The sequence below is a fragment of the Onychostoma macrolepis genome, chromosome 22 (genome assembly GCF_012432095.1).
Source record: "Onychostoma macrolepis isolate SWU-2019 chromosome 22, ASM1243209v1, whole genome shotgun sequence".
Lineage (NCBI taxonomy): Eukaryota > Metazoa > Chordata > Actinopteri > Cypriniformes > Cyprinidae > Onychostoma > Onychostoma macrolepis.
The window spans coordinates 6,712,813-6,736,818 of record NC_081176.1 but is presented as its reverse complement, the minus strand read 5'-3'; the positions used below and the strand labels follow the sequence as shown (position 1 = coordinate 6,736,818).

Genomic DNA, 24,006 nt, shown 5'->3' with positions numbered 1-24,006 from the left:
ACAGTCCAATCAATGCAACTTTTCCCCTCATAGAATATTATTTCACCACAAAATGTTTCGTATTATAGTAGAACAAATGGGTTGGAGATGCTGTATTATGTTAATGCTAAACATGCAATCTCACGATTCATGTAAGAGAAACGAAAAAAAGTTCAGATTTGTTTTTTCAGGAAAAAAACAATCTAGCATGCCTAGAGAGATTACCATACTGTAATCCAGGGCAAACATGCTAATACTGCTTGGACTCTTTCACTAGATTGTTCTGCAGTTCTCATTAAATAAAAACAGAACATTTGCCTCTTATGAATGACATTTATATATAGACACACACACACACACACACACAAATACTGTATTTGTATACATAATTTTTAGAAAACCAAGTAAACAATGTACATTAACAGGACTTGTTTGTGATTAACAAAAATAGCCTTTAACATTCTAGTTTAAAAACATTTTGTAATGTGAATAGTAATGTGTAATGTGATAGTCTTAATGCTCAGATGATATCTGCACAAAGCAAAACAAGGTATCCGGTCCTTTATTGGTTTAAATTGGCCCAAAACACCACATGCAAGAGGCATTCGAGACTGAACCCTGAGAGGTTTTAGGATAATCAGGAGGTATGGCTTTCACCGCTGGCCAAGTTACTCAAAAGTTTCACTTTTTTCCCTTGAAGTTATAGATACTTTATTTGTAAGCTGGAGCTTACTTAAAAATCTAGTGACAAGACACATTTAAAAAACCCTTTGCTATTGAGCTAAAGAAAAAGAAAAAAAAAAGCAATAATCATAATAATAAGTGCATAGATAAAGAAAAAAAAAAAAAAGAAAAAAAAAGTTTTTTCAGGCCAAGAGGACACATTCAACTATTCAATAATAGTTGAGCCTTATACAGGCCTTTAACAATACCAGAAAGATCCAAATAACTCAAACTTTGTGATTCTTTCAGGAAGTCATTATGTAAAAAGACACAAGTTTGCAATATTCTAGGTTAAAATCAAGTACACGTACAAACATAAAACGTGGGCAGATTTGCACTTACAATGTAAGTCTATGGGACAAGTACACAGTTACCTAATGAGACTTCTAGTAAAAGTATTTCTGTATACACTTTTTTTTGGTAGCTTGTACAATGTTTTGTGGTAATCAACGTCCCAGATGTGATGTCGAAAGATCTGAACTTGTATACACCCAGTAAAATACACAAAAAAATCTGTCAAAACCACTGGAGCTAATACAAACTGATGGCAGAAATGGGACAATGAGACTTTAAAGTTGCTGAATTCTTTGTTCACATAAGTTAAAAACAATCAGAAGTGACGTATCAGGGAAATAACGGCTCAGTCGTGTATTTATACATATAAAACCTTCATTAAAACAGTAAATAAACGTGGAGAAAGGTAGTACAGTGACATTCTAGCACATTCTTCATTCCTCGATAAGGAACTGCATCACGGTAAAGACCTCCCATCAGCAGGGGGGCGATATGGAGTGGAAAAACAAACATAAGATGAACGTAAACCGCTCTCTGACCAAGTTTAGAAATCACAGGGGTGATCGTTTACAAATAGTTTAGCATCATCCTGAAGATGAATCACAAGAGACATGTCCAAAAACAGTCCTTTTGGGTTGCAGATTTAACGTGACTATTTTCGGGAAGCGAGAGGGTGATGCTGCAGGCTCATTTCCTAAAATTAGAGATGAAACGTTTCATACATATCCCCCAGTGCATTTCGTATTTGCAGTGCTTGATATATCCTCTTAGCATCAAAAAGGTTTGCAAATGGTCCTTCATTTCCTCCGATGCTGGATCTTAAACAAACTGTGCTCTCAAATTACCTTTGGACGAACGGGAGCAAGATTTGCATTGGGTCACGTTAGATTTGCGCTGTAAACCACCTCTAACCCCAGTTTCTAAAAATACAAGAGTCAAGAAGAAAGATGTTCCACTGGAAGGACAAACGTACATTCAAGACAGATGATTTAGTGTCCAATGCACAAATAAGGCACGGGATCTTCCAAGCTTAAGCTCCATTTAAAACACACAAAGAAAACTTTCAAATAAGTTTAGCATTTCCATAAAAAAGACAACAGGTAGTGGTCAAAGATTGCCGTCATCCAGCATCTTGTTGACTCCTTCACAGATCTTCTGCAAGTGGCCGCGGTACACTTCCGAAGGTCCGTACAGCGTCGCGAGGAACTCGCAATCGGAGAAATGATTGAAGACGTGGTTGATACGGCCGTGAGATTTCGCCGTCAGGTGCCGGTTGATGGCCTGGTGCAGCAGTTCGCGGCAATCGTTGAGCAGGTTGCTCATGACGCGGCGGTCAAAGGTGAAGTCGATCTGGTAGAAGCTGACAGCCGTCATAGCAAGTGTGTGCACCTTTTTCCGGAATCGTTCGATGAGCGCGAGCTCCTCGTTGTTGAACTGGCCGTTGCGGTAGAGGACGCCCAACTTGACCACCATCTTAATGAGGTTCTTGATGATCTTCTGGGCCTCCTTGCGGTTGCGTGTGTACTCTTTGGTCACCCGGTACAGCTCATCCAGTACCTCGCTGCTGGTGTCGTCTATGAAGAGGTTGGCCACCGTCTTGGTTGCCATCTTGCTCATGAGCTTCTTCTGGGCCTGCAGGGCTAGGCTCTTCGTGCTGAACGAGTCCATGATGTCTACGGATGAGACACAAACAAAGGCAGCCTTTCAAAATTAGTTTTATAAACATGAAAAACTTAAAATGGAGCTGTGGTTCAACATTCTTTCAAACAACAGTCACGCATCCAAATTGGGACAACAGATGTTTATCTTAGTGTCTCGCCTGGAAGCATATATGGAAAGCGTAGATGACTCCCACGTTGAAGTCAAAGCATGCTAAATACTGACTCTTGAAATCAAACACAAACTAATGAGAGGAACACAAACCAGGCTTATAAACTCATACAAATAACGGTTCTTTATTGGCATCTATAGTTCAATGAAGTTCTTCAGATTATTAAAAGGTTCTTTGGAGAACCTAAAATAGACCTTCTATGGCATCTCTGCAAAAAAACAACATTTGGAACCTTTTTTTTTTTTTTTTTTTTTATAAAAGAGTATGTTTGACATTCATGCTACATGCAGACTTCAAAAGGTTTCAGTTCAGGACATGAAGCCAATCTTACGGACTCATTTTCTCATCAAAGAGGCAAGACATAAAAAGGTTTCTGAAACTACTCCCTGTGCATGTTTCCTTCCAGCACATACAAACATAAATGGTCAATTCACAGATTTTGTATGGGACTAAACAATCCGAACACAACATCCATGCATTTCCGTTCTCACACGGCGAATGCTATACTTTAGAGGCTTTAACAAAACAATGGACTTCCTAAGTCTCGCAGAAGGCTGACAAGACAATTTCCCCTTCTTAAAATGACCACTCCCTGGGGAAGCGTTGCTCACAACAGAATCCCTTCAAGTCTGAGTCACTGCGATGAATTGTTGTTAATTAAACCGCAGAAGTGATACCGTGCATGGTCTGAGACCGGCGGATTCTCCAGAACATTGTCTTTTTGCACACACACCATTTGCATTTCTTTGAAAAGGCACGTTTGATGTGACTCAATTCCCTGGGAAAATCTTTTCGAGACTGTATCCCTGGTTAGCGGGACTTCTAACGCCGATTGCTGAGCCTCGTATTAATATCTGTCGAGATCAAAGGTACATCGTTTGGGAAAGGGACCAGGTGAGACTGGACTCCTGACAGATAAACGCTAAATAAATTTGAATGTTTACAACCAAATCTAGATGCATTTGGGCACTAATAATAACTGCTGTCAAAATACTCCCACAAAACAGATGATAGCAAAATCATTAAAAAAAATCCCAAGGTAATCTGGTCTCAGAAGGAAATGGGTTTCTAAGCCACATTTCTCAGTTGATACAAATCTGAAAACGTGAAGTCTATGTTCTTCTCTCGTTTTTGCACTGCCAACTGCAGCAGCATAAAATAGCTGAACGCTGGCCAAGCAACATTGGGCAGTGACCAACTACACAACATTGTCATTAGTGGTGAGTTTTACATGGGTGGAAACAAAACAAGACATAAAAGTTCATGTAACAACAGAAACTAGCGTGAAACAAACAACTTCGGACTACAGATATCCCAGCAACACTCATGGTGTTTGATTCACCACTGGACAAAGAAGCTGTAACAAGAGACTGGGGTTTTTAGTTGCTCAGCATCAACCAGAAACCAACACTCACCTTCCTGGAGGTATAAGGTTGCGTTCTCCATGATTGGGGAGTGGGAAAGCGAGAGATTGTAGAGGAAGGTGGAGAACATTGGAGATCACTGAGCCATGCCTGTCTGTCTGAACTGATTGTTTCAGGTGTGTAAGGGAGTGAGTGATTTCACCTGTAGGTCTGGCTGTTAGCTCCCGCCCTGCTGGTAAATGCTGGAACTACATCTAATGGATCACTTTCTCCAAGCATACTAGACCTCCTTGACATCTAACGGCCCTCCCCAGCAATTACGCCTTCAGGAACCAAGGAACAAGCTTCCTGAAGCTGGAAAAGCCAACAAAAGGACCACTGTCCAAACTCCAACTAACATCTAGCTCTGTTTTCAGGTATGGACTGAGGCAGCAGAGCCACAGCATGTAACAGCAGCATGTCTTTCATGTGGTTTAGCTCTTGTTTGCTGTGTTTGGTCTTATCGATCATCTGCTGTGCAGGGTTCATGGGGTATAGTCAAAATGATATGAAAAATGCACTCTCTTTATTTTCTGGCCACACAGATCTAGAGAAGCCTGCAGTGACATGAATTATTCAACGGTTTCACAAAATAGTCCTGCATTTTAATAATGCATGAACCAATTTAGGAATAAAGGTTTGGGTCGACTAAATGTGTTTTTGTGCAAAGGTGATCAAAGCCTGGAACGTTCATTACGAGAACAAGTCTCTCCGACAGAAATAGTGATCGTGAGATACAAGATGCTGAAAAGATAAGCAAACTAACCTGTTGTTTGTTTAATTAAATAAACTGAATAAGGTGAGGAATTGGTAGCCAGATCTATTCCATATGCAAGTCTGAAGAGTCTATATAAATCCACAATTTAAGTAATAATAACAACATCTTTTATAATAAATATTTCTGCAATTGAGAATTAAATAACAATAACTACAATTATTTCTTTAAAAAAAAGTAATAAATAATACAAAAATAAAATTATATATATATATATATATATATATATATACACACACACACACATATGCAATTTAAATAATGATTATTAAATAGTTATTTAATTATTAAAATAATAATTAAATAATTAAAATATTTTTATAACATTTTTGCAATTGAGAATTACCTACCAATAATCCGATGATTAAAAATAAATGAATAACTACATAAATGAATTGTGATTTTAATAATTATATAATTATTTTTGTGATTTGAGGAAATATTGAGGAAATATGTGTAATTGTTTATTAAATGATTAAATATTTTTGCAATTTAATAACGCTATTTATTAGTCATTATTAAAATAATTATGATTTCAATAAAATAAGTATAATATATTATACATATGATTATATTGTACATATGCACATATAATTTATTTATTTAATAATTAAATCATTAGCAATTTCTGCGATTTGAGTAAATATTGAGCAAATCTTGTGCAATTTTGTGTACATTTTTTGTTTCATTAAAAAATATAATAAAAAAAGGTAGTTGTGACTTTTTATTTCTTGGAATTGCAACTTTTCACAATTGCAGTTGTTTTTCGCATAATTGCAATATCTCATAATCATATTTTGAACTTTGTCACAATTACCCTTATATTTTTTTTAGTCTGAGGTCAAAAGTGGCTTCCATGGCATCGGTTTGCAATCTTGACAAAGCACCAGTAAAGTTAAACTGCCTAAGATGGATGAGGGTTTTTCCTGCATCCAGTGTCTCCAGACACATAGAAAATGCCTAGTCAGCATCAATGTGCCTCCATGAACTAAAACTGCATGTTCTTTACTCCACATCCAACGGCCTGACTCTCAACTCCAGAGTTTCTGTCAACAAAGTCTCTGTCTTGATAATAAAGGCTTCAGGTGTTTGTTCGAAATGTATTTGCATATAATTAATGCAGGATAACATGAGCCTTAAAGCCCATAAAAAGCACTGACTACTGAGTACAGAACATAATGAAGGTTCAGACAATCTGAAGACACATCCCAGACAACTGAAAGAACGCTGACGGTTAATGTTTCCTAGGTTACAACCGAAGCCTCCATGTAAGTGAACTTTGCAGTCCAGTAAATAAGGTCATATCCCCCTGTCTCTATTAATGAGTTACCGGTCTGTTACTCTTACAGACTTCCCATTGTATTGGCCTTCATCTCAACTATTTATTACACTAGTATGCTTCCCTACATTTCAGTTGCTGTCAAATTGGCAAATTAGTGTTGACATAATATTCATAGTTTTCATACTGGTTGGTTATTTTACAGTGTAAAGGTTATAATCTGTCTATGCATGCACTAAAGGCACAAGTTCTGTTTTATTCTTAAAACAGACGTGCATTGTGGAGAAATCTTTTATGCATTGACATCACAAATATTATGCAAAATAACCTAAATCAATAATAAAAGCATGTGTTCTATGCAGGATTTTCATATGAACACAGATGAAAAACACGCATTTTCAAGGCTTCATGAATGCACAACATGCAGAATGTGTGTTACTCAAGGCAGTAAGAAACTTACTCACCTCTCCCCTGTTTGAACCGGATACTGGGCGTCTTAAGAATAACTTTCGTTCTTCAAACCTCCATCTAAACAGCCCTGACAGCCAATAAACAACCTACAGCCGCATGAATAAGGCTCAAATATATCATATAAAGACGGTAAAATGTGTCCAACAGGTATGTGTTGCGTCTGCGCCGCTGGTGTAAATAATTCAAGCGTTTTCTTCTCCCTCTTTTCGCGTTTGGTTACCAGAGTTTGTAACCTGACTCCACCTTTTCGAAAAGTTTCAAACTTGAGGGTCCAAGGCGCTCGGTGAGCGACGTTCTAATTGACCAATCGCGCTCTGGTTTGGAACGCCAACGGGCCAATCAGAAGGCAGAGAGGCCCGTGCGTCCAGCCTTCCATATGGTTTCCCGTCATTATCCTGTGAAAATCCTAGGCTGAAAAGTTCCCAGAGGAAATTCTGTTGAACAATGAAGGGGGACTCACGTTAACTAGTGATTTGTTTTCTGTAAACAATATGGCCGTCGAGCTTATAGACGTTTAATTTAGTCGTTTCCGTGATAAATACCTGTAATTTGAACTGTAATGTACCTGAGAGTTTTATTATGTATATATTGTCTGTCCTTTGTTAACTTTATATGAAAGGTATGAGACAGATCCAGTCATTCCTCCCCGGATCTTTGACCTGTTTTTTCCGTTCATAAATGGGACACATTCAGAAACATCCGGTGGCTGTAAATAAACACTAGAAAGTCTTAAACCATATCCTCTTCAGTGGCTGATAACAAAAACAGGCCTGACACCTGCGAGGCACAGATGGAGATAATCTATACACAGCAATTATATTCCTTCTAAATTCAATAACATGTTCTTTCTTCTTTTCTTTTTTTTTAACCCGAATGCGTTAAATTTCTCAACATTAATGTCTTATTCTAATAATGCTTTTACTACTATTAAAATCAACAATTTATTCTTCCACAGTATGGTTTTTATTTGGAACTTTGGAAGAAAAGCAGCGCTTTATTATGGGATGTTACACAGCCCGATGGCGCCGCCCAGTGTTACAACTTTGTATTGCTGCGTTTGGGGCAACTTCCAGCAACATGGGTCAAATTTTCTAAAGCTATTATTTTCTTAATATACTTTTTTATATAATGTTTTTTTTTTTTTTTTAAATAATTAACTACATACATTTATTTATTTAAAATAAATAAATAAATAAATTACAGGTCACAAATAAGTACAATCAAAGGTCGGATAATCCGTAAACACATAGCACGCAATTCTCAATTGAATGTCATGTTGTAGGCCTACCATTTTGGTTTGTCATCACATAATAAATGACTAAAATAACCAAATTCAATAATAATAATAGTTCAGATCATTATTGTTGATTCAATTAGAAGGCATTGCAGTGATAAACAATCTATGATTGTATTCATTACAGAGAGTGCATTATAACACTAAGCAAATATTCTTTGTTAGTTCGCATGAAATGTGCTTGAATAAATCTTAAGTCCTGAAAACCTACTAGCCTCTTAATAATAAACAAAACCGCTGAATTTCCTTCCCGTTTCTGAGACGCATAACAGTTACTCTACATAATTATGCTACTGTCACTTTAAACCAGTTACTGTTCTCTCTCTCTCTCTCTCTCTCTCTCTGTGTAATCTATCTGAAGATAACGGGCCGCTGCTTGAGTTAGGAAGTCCGAGTCATTTAGCGATTCGGTTTGTTTGAACGATTTGCAACTTGCACAAACGTTTTCTTTAGATAAACATATACATATTTCGTTAAATAAAAATATTTTATCATAGTATAATTGATTAATTTATGTAAATTAGTAGGCTATGCTTCTTACTGTACATACTGTCCAGTTATTGCTCTGAAATGCTGATGGCTTTTGTTCCAAATGCGCAATGAAACTATTGTCATATAGGCCTAATGCAATACTTACTATTCATTCTTTTTTTATGTTTCTGACATATCTTATATTTTCTATACCCACAGGTCTCGCGATGGCTACACTCAAGTGATTCATAACCGCTTAGCGAATCGACTCCTCCGAATCGTTCAAAAGAACCGACTGACACGAGAACAAGGACATCATCTGCCTTTTGTGTGTGTGTGTGTGTGTGTGTGTTCACTAACCTCAACTTCTTCATAGCGCGGCGAGTCTGGCTTCTCACGGGATGCTTTAGGCAGATTTTAGACACATTTTCATAGACATTTGCGTTTTTTATTTATTTATTTTTCTCGTTGTGCGTTTGTGAATATCACATGCGGAGCGATTTTATGCGCAGGTTCATTTGAGTGAAGTATTCATTTGGCGATTTTTATTTCTACCTGTGTTCTATATCCGACCCGCATATGGACATACCGAGAAATCTTTTCTGCTTTATACCTCTCGACATGAGATGAAACCCAGAGGAGATGTTATGTATACTGAATAACGAAAAGAAGAGGACGCACTATTTTGGCACATGAATTGGGAATATAAAGCGGCGGAATATAAAGAGGCGAATAGACACTGGTTATGGTTTTTATGAACCTTTCATTTCAGGGTTGCTCAGAATGCTTAAATTGTAAGCCATCAGCTTAGATTTATAATATAGGAACTGTTGTAGGTAATGCAGGCATGCTGATTCATTTGTTTTGCAATGCATTTTATAATCATACCGTAAGGGAAGTGATGTAGTGGATATTATATAGCTACAGAGAAGGTTTCTTGTTATTGGCTATTTAAGCAAATGATGGTGGCACTCTAAAGCCATTAACACCCCAGTAGCTGACATTGGCATATATGCATAGGATATCAAATAATCTCTTTTCTCTTTGCTTTAGGGGTTAATGTTGGAATCTGTTTGTTTGGCATAATTTGTTAATTAGCATTAGTAGTTTATAAGTCTTAATTTAGAAGACAAGAAAAGACAGGATACTTCAGAGACCATAATCAGCTTAAGGTTTACAGCAGCCATAGCTGGTGGCACTTTTGCATTGTGCATCTCCATTGCTTTCCAGCCCCTAAGTGGCTTGCTATTATATATTTCTAATATAATGGACCCCGATCACTTGGCTGATGGCTCCTCCAGCAATGGCATGGAGATCATGCCTGGCTATATGGAGCTCATCACTAGAGCATATTCAGTCATGTTCACTGCCTTTAGAGACTGTAAAGACTGCGGGCTGGAGCTGTCCAGAAGAACCTTGCTGGATCATGCATACATAACTTGGATGGAGATCTTCATGTTCCTCATGTGTGCAGTCATGTGGACAAAGGTGCGCAGGGGACTGGCCGTGTACATCTTTGAGGTAAATATACTGAAGAAGTCACTATCAATGCAAATGCAACAAGTGACACACTGGTATTGATTATTTATACTGTGAAGAGTGGGTTTTAATTGATTTAAACAATTCAAATTCCGGCATCGACTATTGAAAAAGTTCATTAGAGTATCCTGTAAATGTTTGAGTATTGAACACCAAGTCTTGAAAGCATCACTGGCGCCCTCAATGAATATTTGAAGTTGTTTTGAAACATTGGACGTTACATCACCATTTGTATATTAAAGGTCATTTGTGCATCTACATGTGGGAAAGTGTGCTTCTGAGGTTTTTAAGTGGTGTCAAGTATTAGCACTACCACCCATACTTGGTGTTAGTAATCTGACTGAGTTGTGCACAAGCAAACCGCTCAAAAGTCTAGTTTTCAGCTCTTGTTGTTTCTGGACAGCAGTTTAACGGAAGTCTTGATACTTGATGCAGAAAGTTCACAAGTCATTATTTCAACTGTGACTGTGAAATGTTTGTTAAGATGTTTGTGTTGTAGTTTATCCTCTGTTGAACCAGAAAGTCCTCAGAGGTTTTGTTCGCAGGTCAGTGAAATTAGTTTTAAACTCACTGTACGAAGTTACAATGTGCACAAGAGCTATTTTACATAGTTTTTTACTTTGCATTTTACACTTTACATACTTTTACATACAAAGTTGGCTATGCAAACAGGCCATATTACTATCAAGTTTCCTAAACATGATCTTTACCAAATTGCCTCGTGTCTGGGATTATGATATCTCCACATTTTGCATTTGATGCTTATTTTCAGCCTAGCTGACGTATGCAAATGTCGGTTTCACTTCCTGTCCTGAAATTTGTGGGGCGGAAACATGCTTTTCAAGTGCGTTTACACCTCTCGCTGGCTCAGCACATGTGCTGCAATTAGTGTGATCAATATGATTCATGGGTCCCCTGCAGTGATGTTTGCTCTGGGCCGCGGTTCATTCCTTCTGTAAATTATTTTCTCTCAGCACGTTGAGAAACCCTGACGGATGGAGTGGGGTAGCTGGCGTGGTGTTTATACGGAAATATGTGACGTGTCAGGACCTTGTCTGGTTTGTAACCCTTGAGTAAGAGACAGCGAGGTCTTGGCAAAGAGTTGCAGCACCGTAGTTTGTGATTATTTTCAAAGCCATGCCTGTTTTTAAAGAGATAAGCATTCGTCACTTGTAGACCGTTAGCCACTTATCAGTGTAACTTGTGCTTCTTGGCTAATACCCTCTTCAAGGTGTCCCTTCTACATAACACAGTATTAAAGTCAACATGTTGCCATATGATCAAAGCATTGCTTGCAAAAAAATCAATAGGAACCAGATGGGATTCTGGTGTACTGGTACTGCCAAAAGGCTTCACCCAAATAGAACCTGTGTTTTATCGTAAACCCAAATGAGGAACAGATTATTTACTGATAATCTTCCCTTTGGGTAAACTGTCAACCCCTGGAGTAAGTGAGCAGACCCTTGAAAACCGGATAACTTTGTAAATGGACTGGATGAACTGACTCGTTGAAAAGATCTGACTCAAAAGATTAAATCATTCTGATTCTTGAAATGTGCCGATGATTGCTGGGGAAGATGTTAAGGTTTTCAATGATTAATGACATAAATATGGGTCTGTTCTTCGCACTCAGCTATCATAGGACTTCAGAAGACAAAATATAGTGCACGAGTCATATGGAGCCCTTTTGGAGCCGTTTTTTGGCTGTCTGAACTCACTATTGCAGTTTTAGCATACTGTACTTTGGCCACAAGATTGTCTTGTACGTCCTGAGAGATAATTTCTGACACAGTCTGCAGATTTTAAAGTGTTTTGTGGACTATGTCCTGCACTCTCAAACACATGCGTGCGGTACGTAACACGATCTTTCTGCCAGCTTTCTAAACGAATCTCCATGTTGTCTAATAAACAATTTATGGCATGAGCTCTTAGTTCTAATGAGGCCCATTCATTTTTTAAGTTCCCTTGCAATTTCACGCTCTCAGACTCGATGGATGACTAGCACAAGGCTATCTGGCCAGTACTGTAAACTGTATGTGTGGAAAAAAATCAAGGTGTTGGCTGCGTGCTGGGTGGCCGAACACATGCCGTTTTGACCTTTGACGAGACTGTGATGATCACTATTCACTGGACCAGAGGATATTTTCAGCAATCACTCCACTTAAATCAAAATGGACAACAATATCGTGTTCAGGCAAACATCAGCTGTCTGAAGAGCTGCCAAAGGAATATCATGTCACGCTGTGGATTCTGCAGGCACTAGCTAACCTTTGAGTTCTGTGTCTTAACAGCAGTTCATACAGACAGAGGTCATCAGCTTTTCAGATAGTAAAGATACAGATGTGTTTGAATGATTTACATTCTTCACACATGCTGAACAAACGTAATTGCGACACCAGCAGGAGCACTGATCTTTCATTAACCTCTTAAAAGAATGTCAATCAATTTTTAAGTAATCAGTTATGTATACTGATAGAGTAATTTCTAGATTTTGAAACTGATGCAAAATTGTACTTATATGGCCAAGCAGAAACGGTTATTAGCTAATGCTGATAGAAGATTCTTCTAAAGGTAACCCTTGAAAATGTGCAGCCCCATTTTTTTTTATTATTTTATTAAAGCACTCATTCATTTATGCCCGCTCAGAGACCTGATAAACTGCACTGTACTAGATGCTTGTACTGATGTATTTTGAATGTTTGGTGCTCAGAATAGTAATTGCATGCCATTATAAGTACGCATCTAAAAACATCTGCATCCTTCCTTCCTCTTTGTGCCGCCCTGTTACATCTCCTCTGATCTCTTGATCAGATGCATCATTTGCATCTGAAATGATGGCTGAAAACAAGCCAGCAATTCCAGGAACAATCAAGGAACTATAACTCTGCCCGAACAGGAAGGAGTTGCAGGAAGATTCAAATAAACTTTAAAGGGAAACTATTGGTTAAGAAAGTCATGAGTTAATAATGACAGAACATATGGTGGACTGTCCTTTTAACTTGATCTTTTAATGTAATGCAGATCTTAAACACCAAGCTGAAGGAAATGTAAGGAAATGACAGTGTATGAAGGAAAGCTGTTTACATACGTGGGAGATGGGCTTGTCCTTTTTCATTGTGTTTGTTGTCATTGGTCTTTTATTTGTTCTTCAAGTTGCTCTTGTAGTACAATGCAAATCAAAAGTAAGCATTGAACCAGTAGGGAAATGACATTGTGTGATGGAAAGCGGTTTACATATGTGGGAGATAGGCTTGTTCATTGTGTTTGTTGTCATTTGTCTTTTATTTATTCTACAAAACCACCTGCTATCCTCAAACAGTTGCCTTGGAAACTGCATGTTTAGCCGATAGGTCGGCTCTTGTGCAAGACCCCAAAACAAAATGCATTTCAGTTGCATTTGGTCACCAGGTTCAGGCTGGGTTCAGTTCAGCCCTTGCTTCTGCTTGCCGTTCATGTGCTGGGAGAGTGCACTCTAAAAAACACTGGGGGTCACACCAAATTGGGGTGTGTTTAACCCAAGGGCTGGGTAAATATAGGACAGAACCCATGTTGGGTTAATTTTACACAGCAAATTGGGTTGTTTATTTAACCCAGCATAATGGGTTGATTTAACCCAGGTAATGGGTTTATTAATTTTTACTTTATTACTATCTTATTTTTTACTTCATTCATTAAATAATGTTTACAGATTAACTTAAATCCTCTAAACTTTTCTAAAATACTCCACACAACCACTGGTTAGCATGATAACTTCCTTTATTTATCATTTACAGCATTGTATACATCGGTTTTAATAGGCTATACATATTGCCTATATTTAAACTCGTTTAACAAACATTAGAAGTAAAAAATAAACATTAAACAGAAGTAATTCACGTGTAGCCTAATCGACCAGTCTTTGTTATTCACACCGCGTGCCTGCTCTGCATACAATTGAACGACATACAGCACAGTAACGATTTTATAGATACAATAAAATGTACACAAACCTGTATTTTACCGAAGAATGCATCAATTCGATGGTGCTTAGAACTGCTCTTCCGTGAAGAGAAGACGCAAAATCCCCGCGATAAATAACTCAACCGCTGGGTTATGTCTGACCCAGGATCTGAGTAACACAAAAACTGCCCAAACACTGGGTTGTTACACTTGACCCAGGAGCTGCAAAATAACCCAAACACTGGGTTGTTACACTTGACCCAGGAGCTGGGTAACACAAAAACTACCTAAACACTGAAAAAAATAACCCCCAAAAAGTGGGCTCAACCCAGCATTTGGGTTAAAAAAAAAAATAACTCAGGATTTTTTAGAGTGTGAGGAGAAGTAGTTGGCGGCCTAATATGGGTTGTAATGTGTCTTCTATAACAAGACTGCATTCCCAGAGGAAACTTCTACTGCTCAGAGGGTGGTCTTCCAAAGTTCACGAGACTTTTTGGGGAACTCATTTGCGTTTCATTAAAGCTGCAGTCCATAACGTTTTTTTTGGTTAAAATCGATCCAAAATCAAATTTTGGGCAAGTACATAACCAGCCATTGTTCAAAACCATCTCCTTACCTTAGTCCGATCTACAACGGTAAGATTGTAATGTTTTTTAAACAAAGAGGCAAAACTTACGGACCGCAGCTTTAAGTTTCTTCATCGATTCCTTTAGGGAAATGACAAGACAACACAAATTAAACATGGTTGACAAAGTAAGAGAACAAACCTATGAAACTGATGTGGATAGCATAATTCATAATAAATGAAATAGTTAAATTGAGTCATATTGAAGATCATACTTTCCATTGGCAAATCTGAGCACACTCTGAGACATCTCTTCTGAGCAATTTGCCAGAAGAAAACAGTCAATCGGAGAAGCATGGAACTCATCTTCATTGAACTTTTAATGCAAGCAACTGGAATATTAAAGAGACCTCATTTGTGGTTGTCTTTTGGGACTGGCCTAAACTCATCTTTGATTAATTTGTGGCCATTGGACCACAGAGCAATGTCAGGCTGCTCAGCTGAGAAAGGATGTGTGCTGTCTGTGACAACCATAAGCTGCAGTCATCCGCTATGCCGCAGCCACTAGCAGCAGCAGTAGCAGTCTGCCTGAACCTCACCACAGCTAGAGGCAGTGATAGACAAACGGGGGTGGGGCATTTTGGTGACAGCTGGCCTCTATAAATAACCCCAGCGGGTGGAGGCGGAGAGCAGAATCCTGCAGTGTGAGCCACACTGCATTATGACCAATCAGAGGCAACCATGAGACCTATGTCCACAAGAGTGGGGCCACATAGCGTCAACGTATATGCTTAGTTTCGAAGTACTACTTTATTTGATTGTCTTGAGCACGAGGGAGAGTGCAGATCAGGTAACGGCAAGTAAAGGTGGTGATCATGAATAGATAAATGATTAAGACAAGCTTTTAATCGCATCTTCGGTTACAGTGACATTCGGTTTCACATGCAGGATAGTCTGTCACAGGAGAGATACGGTAAAAGCATGTCAGTGCACGCATAAACATATGAACAAAGTACCCAAGTTTAGCTTGAGGCTATTACCAACAGTGTGTCATGAGTCATCCATGTCATGAGCTAATCAGAGTGGCCTTTTCCATCACACTAACATTGCGGCACCTGGGGAGATATAAACAGTTAATGTTAACACTCACTTTCAAGCAAATTAATTAAATCGAGTCAAATAAATAAATTTTTCTGTTGATTTTACCTGGTAGCATTGTGTAGCATCATTTATCCACTGCAAATTGGTTGTTCGATCTTCTTTGTTGACAAATGAACACCTGCTATTCAAATGCAGGAACTGTAATTTTATTCTTTGCTCTTTGTCTTTCACAGCCTTTTGCACATTGGTGTTGTATTCAACCAAAAGATGTCTCAAAGATGCCGGAGAGTGCGTGGAAGCTGGTCTTCTACACAATGTCATGGTCATACAGCAGCTACCTTTTGTTTTTTACTAGCTATTCCTTCTTTCAAACCCCCCCATCTGTGTTTTACGGTAAGGCTCATACTTGACACATGTCCTTTTTTTGTATGTAATTATTTGATTAAACCCTGTCGGGCATAAATAATCCAACCTGTGGTTTCTTACAAGCATTTGAGTTGTGTAGTAAACATATTGCATGCTACTTTTTATGGTATAAATATACTTAAGAATCATTAAACGTCCAACAAAACTTGTGTGGTTTTGAAACAGGGTTGGGGATGGGGGATGTTAGACATCTTGAGGAAAAGCTTAAATGTTAAATGACTAAAGATCTGATTAATAAACATTAAAGGTCACAAGTTGCAATTATCTGTTAACACTCCTTATCAACACAATGAAGACCCATTTACACTGTCCGCTGATCACTATTTACGCTCCCATTGGTTGTTACCGTATCATGTCATTGCTTATTTGTATAAAGTTTGTCACATCGCCAAAGACCGTTATTGTTGCTGGAATCCATCACCTGTCATTAAAAATGAATGGCATCTTGTTGTTGCAAATCACTGATAGTGTGAATGCCCCTTGACAGCAACATACAAACAACTTTAATCTCTACTATATCAGTATAAATCATCTGTTTTATGAGGCCAGTGTTCCACTGTTTGAAAGTCAAGGTCATTACAATCCGGAGTTGTTTTTTCTGATTGTGGAGTTCACTTGGAGAACTCTGTCACTTGTTTGTTCTCTCTTTCTTGGTTTAGACTGGAAGAGTGGGATGTCGGTTCCCACTGATATCAAAATAGCTTACCTAATCCAGGGCAGCTTCTACGGACATTCCATATATGCCACCATCTACATGGACGCCTGGAGGAAGGACTCCCTTGTCATGGTGGTGCATCACTTCATCACTCTGGCCCTGATCACATTCTCCTATGCCTTCAGGTCAGGCAAATTCACAGGCTTTGATAAAGCAGTGATGCTACTGCCTGTCAAAATGGGATTTTGAAGTTCTAGTTTCCAAAGTTACAATAATTTACAAATATTCAACTCAAATTATATGCTACTAAAAGCACACTCATCATTGTGTGTCTCGTCCTCAGATACCACAACATTGGCATTCTCGTCCTCTTTCTTCATGACATCAATGACATTCAGTTGGAATTCACCAAGGTCAACGTTTACTTCAAGACCCGGGGAGGGAAAGAGCACCTCATCAACGATGTCCTGTCCAACATGGGGGCCATTAGTTTTAGCATCACATGGTGAGGTTTGCCATATATAGTGACACAGCATTGAAACCTTATACAAGCCTAAAAGTGATTTGCAGAAGTAGGCACACACCCTTTGTTGATCCCGGGACAACATTCCCATCAACTGATCACTAAAATTTCAGAGATTGGTTTACTCAATCCTCCACTTTGATCTGACAAAACTTATAGTAATTTCTAGACCTAAACTCTGGAGCAGGGTAGATCTGTAGAAACAGGATGGGGTACCCCTGGTTTAGGGTTAGGAAAGGCTGATGGGAATGCTATGCAACAACAATAGGTATTCACCTAGCAACATGACCTTCTTGGTTTAATAATGTATGTGAAGGTGTACAGCAGGGGTGGGCAACTCTAGCTGTCCAGGTCCATTTTCCTGTAGAGTTTGAGAAAATCTTTAGGATTGCTTAAGCCCGAAACACACTGCACGATTTTCGACTGTCGCAGACGAAAGACTGGCATTGTGAAGCAATCGTGGCGATTTCTGATTGGCCACGATTGTTTCACGATGCCAATCTTTCATCTGGGACGGCCGAAAATCGTGCAGTGTGTTTAGGGCTTTAGACATTACAGGCAGAGGTGTATTCCAGAAAGCACGGTTAACTTACCTTCAGTTAAACCCTGAACTTTCGGTTGATTAACCCAAAACCTTGCTTACTCAAGGTATGTGGTTCCAAAAACACGTCCGGGAGTAAGTTCATTTAACTCAGAGTATGTTCCTGGTTAAAACTCAAGACATTCTCAACAGAGTGACGAATCGACGAGTCACTATGGAAATGGACGCTAAGAAAAAATGTTTCTTTCTTCTTCTTTTGTTCAATGGTCATTTACATAGTGCATATCGCCAACTAATTGATGGTTGTGGAATAATTTTTCTTTTTTTTCCCATTTAATCTTTAATCCTTGAAAATAAGAATTATATTGTTTGTTTGATGCTAATTATAAATTAAGTCATATCAGATAAGTATTTTTATTATAGAAAAACATTATAAAAATGCAGATCCATGTGTGAGATGATTATATAAAATGTAATAAATATTTTAATATAATAAATTAAACATTACCTTGTCTTATAATTTATATATGTAACTGTTATATATGCCAATAAAATAAATACAATAACCATTCTAGAATATTACCTTATTTATTACTTATATTAACGCTTTATAATTAACATATCATATATATATATATATATATATATATATATATATATATATATATATATATATATATAGGCAATATTACATATTATAATATTATATAATCTTGTGCACACATTATACAATCTGTCACACCCACTGAAGTCTCGTCAGTAGATCGCGTGTGCACCGATAGCGCTGAAGTGAACTAACCCTGGAACATAACCTGCTCTGGAGCAGTTTATCTTCAGAGAGCAAGTTACTATGGTTACTTACATACCCTGAAAGTTACCTCCGATTTTGGAACCGAAAGCTGAGGTTATCCGCTCGCTTAGCCTCAAACATACCCGGATATGTCACATAACCTGCTTTTTGGAATACACCCCAGGTCTGTTTGATTAGGGTTGGAGGTAAACTCTGCTGGACAGTGGCCCTCAAAGGCCAGAGTTTTCCAACCCCTTCGCTGCCATATCCCTTGTATGAGTAACAACTTTTGTAATGGATTTTTTTAGCCTCTATGCAGAGGATGCTTGAGAGATCCAGTTGCCTTCACATGTGAGCTAATTTGTTCTTGCTGTTTGTGCAGGTTTTGGTTCCGTTTGTACTGGTTCCCCCTCAAAGTTATGTGGGCGTCCTGTGTCACCAGCATCCAGTCGGTTCCTCACATCCCCTTCTACTTCTTCTTCAACATACTCCTGTTTGCCCTGCTCCTCATGAATATCTACTGGTTCCTGGTAAGTATAGGCAGTTTAAGAACACAACAGCAGTGTAGTGCAGCTCAGGGTTAGTAACCCCAAGGTTGCTGGCTTGAGCCTTACAATCAATCCACTGTGAGCTATCATCAAACAATTCAATTAGATAGGCCCCAGTTTGCTCTAGTGCAGTGTTTCCCAACCCTGATGCAGGAGCACTTCTAACAGAGCACATTTTGCATGTCTCCTTATCAAACACACCTGATTTGACCAATCAGCTCATTAGTGTGTCAGATCATGCTGGGTACACACCACAAGATAATCAGGCTGATTTTGGACTGATTTCTCCCCTTCCGACAATCCTAGATAATGCCCCGATTATCTTGGTAGTTCTAAAGATTATCTTATCAGATTTTCCTGTGTTGTGAGGTGTGTTAAAAGTGACTGAATTTGCTCTGAAGAACATCGGAGGCGCCCCGATCGTGAATTGAATATTCAAAAATCCTGATGGACACCACACACTACAGGAGCAAAACGGTTAAATCTAGGATTTTTTTCCCTCATGTTTGTGGTCTAACTAAACTAAACTAAACTCTGCAGGACAGTGGCCCCCCAGGACCAAGTATGGACAGCCCTGCTCTAGAGGAATTGCCCAAGGAATAAGTGTACTTTAGGTAGCTTAACATAACCATGTCTACTAAAATGACTACTTCTAAAATTAAATCTTACTGACCTGAAATCAGAAGTGTCAGATCATGTTCGCTAGATACTGTATCTAGCAGATACTTTATCCGAAGTGTCTTGCAGTACACTTACAACATGAACAGTGCATGCTACCCTGATTTTAACTCTTAACTTGAACTTTAACCCTAACTTGAACTTTAACCTACAAAATTCAGATAACTGGCTTAGAACTTTAGCCAACTACCTACCATCATTTACCCTGTTCAAGTTACTTTTCTTATTGCTATGAATAGTCTCTGTAAATGTCATATGTTTTTGTTCCTTTTTAGTTCATTGTGCTTTTCGTGGTGAAGGTCCTAACGGGCCAGATGACAGAGGTAAATGACGTCCGGGAGTACGAGGATGAGGACCTAAAGGAAAAAAAAGACACTAATGATCAGATGTCTACTGAAGGGTAAGCAAAGAAATGCAGCAGTCGGTGGTTACTGCAGGTTTGGAGCATGTGCATGTAACCAAGAGGAAGTCGTGTGGTCAACTAGCAGTTCAGGCAGAACTGAGACCTGTAGAGTCAACTACTTTGAGTGACTTCTTTTGAACCAAAAACGTTTTTGCCTATTCCTACTAGTATTTATAATTATCGTGATGGTGTAGGCCAGGGGTCTCCAACCTTTTTTACACCGCGGACCGGTTACGGTTTGAAAAAAAATCTTGCGGACCGGGGGGGTGTTGTGGATAGGGTCTTTAAAACAGCTCTATTCATTTATACTGTTATCAGCACATGTTGAAGTAGATTCGTCTCTTGTCTCTGAGATAATTTGCGCTGTTAATGCTCTGTCAGTTTTTTTACTTTCACTTTCTGTATGACTGAAGTTAAGACGTTCACCGGCATAACTATTGCGCAAAGTTTGCACGTTGCTTTTGTGATATCCATTGGCTTGCCTTCTACTGTATAAACTACATGAATACATGAAAGAGGAATCAATTCGGTATGCCGCACTGTCTGAAACACGTCTCTAAGCTTGTGCATGCTTCGGGTGTGTGCGAGTACAGCACGCAAGTAACGAATTGAGTTCTGTTTCGTTTCTTCTTGTGGTTTCAACTAGATTGAACGTGTAAATTGGCAAATTAATCTGCGAATCACATGCCGAACGGTGGGGTCTGGACCTGGTCCGTATATCACGGATCAACTGCGATCCGTTTAAGCCCTATGACAGATCAGAGCAATCTTTTATTTACTAATTTAACCATCGTCAAATTGCTACTCGATATCAATCGCATACAACGAAAATAAAGAGTAATTAAAAAAATAATTTATGCACAATAAATAACAGAGCGTCATATCTATACACATTTTCCCCAGAACTTTCTCGCGACCCGGTAGGAATTCTTCCACGGCCCGGTAGTGGGTCGCGACCCGGTGGTTGGGGACCTCTGGTGTAGGCTACAAGTGCACTTGACCCATAAACGTGCTCATTCCAACATGACCTTAAGTCAGCATAATGTTCCATTTCTTTGAAAATGCAGTTTTGCTTTACTAAAATATAATGCTAATTAGGACCAGAAGAGTATATAAACAAGGCTGTATTAAGACACTTGATTTGTGCTTAATCTGGGCCCCTTTGAAAGCTTCACAGTTGGGCAGTGTTTTATTACTAACCACTAAGACCGCTTTGTTCCACACATCTTATGTCAACAATAGCTGTAGGTTTAGGGTAATGCAGTCGGAGATCACTGAATGTGAAGGTCTGTTTCGACCTGATCTGTGAGACGTGGAGATTGGTTGAAAGTGCCATCTCGAGTATATGTGACAAGCGTCATGGCATTAGTCCTGTCCCTATCTCTCGGACCTTGAAGTGATCTCCGACCATGCCACATGCATCCTGTGATCACCTCCTTAAAGCCTGACCGTGTGCTTTTCACATCTCTTCCTTCCTCTTAGGAAACACGTGCAGAATGGGACCACCAAGAAGAAACATCTATAATGTCTAGGTGCTGCCACCTGCAGGCACTTAATGTTGACTGCAAGGTATTTATGTGAACTAGTTTGATTCAATAACCTCAGAACGCCAAGGTGCTTGGACAGTCATAAGAAACAATATCGACCATCATTTGCATTTTATCTTGATTATTATAATTGTAATATATATTATAATTGTAATCATAGCACTGTGAATGTTATTTGTTATCTGTCTTGTGTATTGCTTAATTTTCGAGTTAAATGAGTGACCTCTCATTAATTGTTAATCAGGAACTTACAGTGAGAGTGACTATGATATCTCTGCCTGTGAGAAACAAACCCATGCATTTTGGAGAACGGCGGAAACCATGATAAACAGGTTTTGTGGTCGTCATCTGGGACCACGTTTTTTTTTTAGATTTAGACCACTGTTTTTGTTGTTCTGATGTATTTATTTTCATTCCAGGAGTGAAAAAATTTAAAAGGGGTTAATACATAACTTGTGGTATTGAGTACTAGTGGAGTGGTTCTCAAATGGTGGGTTGAAGGTCTGATCTGAAAAGCAATTGAAATGGAAACGTTAGAAGTGTATAATGTTAAATGCAAATGAAAAAAAAAAAAAAAATTAACTGTAATAACACAGACAGTTAAGACAGTATATGAAACAAATTCTTACCATATCTTTTGTTGTTGGCATCAATGGGCAGGTTGTGCATCAAATCACGGTCAATGGTAATTTGGCACAAATTTATGTTCATTATTAGTAACTAGTCAAAGTAGGACATATGCCAGTCTCTCGAAAACCATGAATAAAATCTTGCATGATAAAAACCAAAAAAAAACTAAACATTCAGAATACAATAAATACAGGTATACACGAATAAACCGTTTGTGTAGAAGTCATGTTACATATTCTGCACACTGCATATTAAAAAGTACTAAAAATTAAGTGACTTTATGCTTTAAAAAAGAAAATGGGCCATTGGAACGTGATGTCCCCTTTGAAATAAGTTTATTTTTCTGACCTAATTGGCTGATATTTTATCTTAAGTAAAAACTACAATTTTCAGAAAGCAAAACTTCATATTTTGTCATTTAATGTATCTTGATTTAAGAATTTTTTTTTTAGACATATGTAATGGAAAACAAGACAAACATGTCCATCACTTTCACAATGTGGACAATATTAATACATTTCAAGTTTAAATACTTAAAAAAAAAAAATATATATATATATATAAAATCAGTATCCTGAAGCAAAACCAGCTGAGAACCACTGTACTAGTGTAATGTACCAATGGACTAGTTAAAGTTGTCCACTAATTTGCACCCTATGCAGGGTTACAACCACAAATCAGCCTGACCTGCATCAATCAAAATCACATTATGTACAGTATTACCGTGTTTGAATGTAAAAGGAAATCACTTTCAAAATTTGGATTACAAAATACTGCTTGCATTCCTTCTGTGGATTTTTTCCCCGATAGCAACCGTTGCTGTTATGGCGCAATCTAGCTAGCTTCAGACTGGCTAAATATTTTACTCAGATGCTATATCGTGTTTATTTTACATAAATATGGATCGAGAACTAACAGTACTTGATCGTGGATGCTTAAATCCAACATTTTTTGTTACCTACTCAAAGTATTTATGCAGATGTTGTATTCAGGAATGCATGATAGCCTATCTGAGAATATGCTTTATTAAGAAATCTTAAGACAAAATACCAAATGGAACTGATATTATCTGTCGTGACATATTGATAACTCCAAAACTAACGCAATACTTGAATAGATTATTTGCCTACTGTATCAAAAGTTCCCTTGTGGATGAAGCTCATAATCTTCACACACAAGTGCTGATAAGACGTCGCTGTGGTCATGTCTTCCGCTCGTGTTGCTAGCTTGAGCTAAGAGCTAGCCGTTTATATTTTTGGATGTTTGTTTTTGCGTGAAATATTCCTTAACGCAACTCAAATTGCTGCTGCTGTTTTTTCTTTTCTTTTCTATGTACACGTCCATTATTTATACAGCAGCTGTGTACTATGGTACTGTCGAAGGAGTTTAGTCAGTTTCTGGTCTGTAGTTATTTTTACCCGTCGCTATCAAATCACTGGACAAAAACATTGCCGTTAAATATAGCTGTGGCTAGATGGTAACCCTCATTCTGTGAAACTTTTCCAGTGTTTGTTTGGAGTCAAAATTCAGGTTACCAACTAGCAATAACAGTTAAACGCCACCATACACTCCATTGGTTTTCTGTAAGTTGTGGATTGTTT

The 24,006-nt window shown here is 38.3% G+C and overlaps 2 protein-coding genes across 3 annotated transcripts; one reads left to right on the top strand and one right to left on the bottom strand.

Moving 5' to 3' along the window:
* Positions 1–1,027: 1,027 nt before the first annotated feature.
* tnfaip8l1 (tumor necrosis factor, alpha-induced protein 8-like 1) lies at positions 1,028–7,011 on the bottom strand. Of its 2 annotated transcripts, none has more exons than XM_058760016.1 (2): positions 6,749–7,011; positions 1,028–2,669 (listed from the first exon to the last, which is right to left on the bottom strand). In XM_058760016.1, exon 2 carries the CDS (start codon positions 2,662–2,664, stop codon positions 2,104–2,106), a length of 561 nt encoding a protein of 186 aa, XP_058615999.1. In that variant the 5' UTR covers positions 2,665–2,669; positions 6,749–7,011; the 3' UTR covers positions 1,028–2,103. The 2 variants fall into 2 exon arrangements, with proteins under 2 accessions (XP_058615999.1, XP_058615998.1); XM_058760015.1 differs by lacking the exon at positions 6,749–7,011 and adding an exon at positions 4,243–4,451.
* Positions 7,012–8,794: 1,783 nt separating this feature from the next.
* On the top strand, positions 8,795–22,702 carry cers1 (ceramide synthase 1). Its single transcript, XM_058760014.1, has 7 exons — positions 8,795–10,041; positions 15,898–16,057; positions 16,750–16,930; positions 17,089–17,250; positions 18,982–19,129; positions 20,101–20,225; positions 21,711–22,702. Exons 1-7 carry the CDS (start codon positions 9,787–9,789, stop codon positions 21,751–21,753), a joined length of 1,074 nt encoding a protein of 357 aa, XP_058615997.1. The 5' UTR covers positions 8,795–9,786; the 3' UTR covers positions 21,754–22,702.
* Positions 22,703–24,006: the final 1,304 nt, after the last annotated feature.

What these genes read in the sequence shown, in the direction of transcription:
- tnfaip8l1 (XM_058760015.1), bottom strand. Translation starts at nt 4,321, where the DNA reads ATGTTCTCCACCTTCCTCTACAATCTCTCGCTTTCCCACTCCCCAATC. An exon ending in AACCTTATACCTCCAGGAAG is followed by an intron (nt 2,670 to 4,242) that starts GTGAGTGTTGGT and finishes TCTCATCCGTAG; the next exon opens with ACATCATGGACTCGTTCAGC.
- cers1 (XM_058760014.1), top strand. Translation starts at nt 9,787, where the DNA reads ATGGACCCCGATCACTTGGCTGATGGCTCCTCCAGCAATGGCATGGAG. An exon ending in TGGCCGTGTACATCTTTGAG is followed by an intron (nt 10,042 to 15,897) that starts GTAAATATACTG and finishes TGTCTTTCACAG; the next exon opens with CCTTTTGCACATTGGTGTTG. An exon ending in CCCCCCATCTGTGTTTTACG is followed by an intron (nt 16,058 to 16,749) that starts GTAAGGCTCATA and finishes TTCTTGGTTTAG; the next exon opens with ACTGGAAGAGTGGGATGTCG.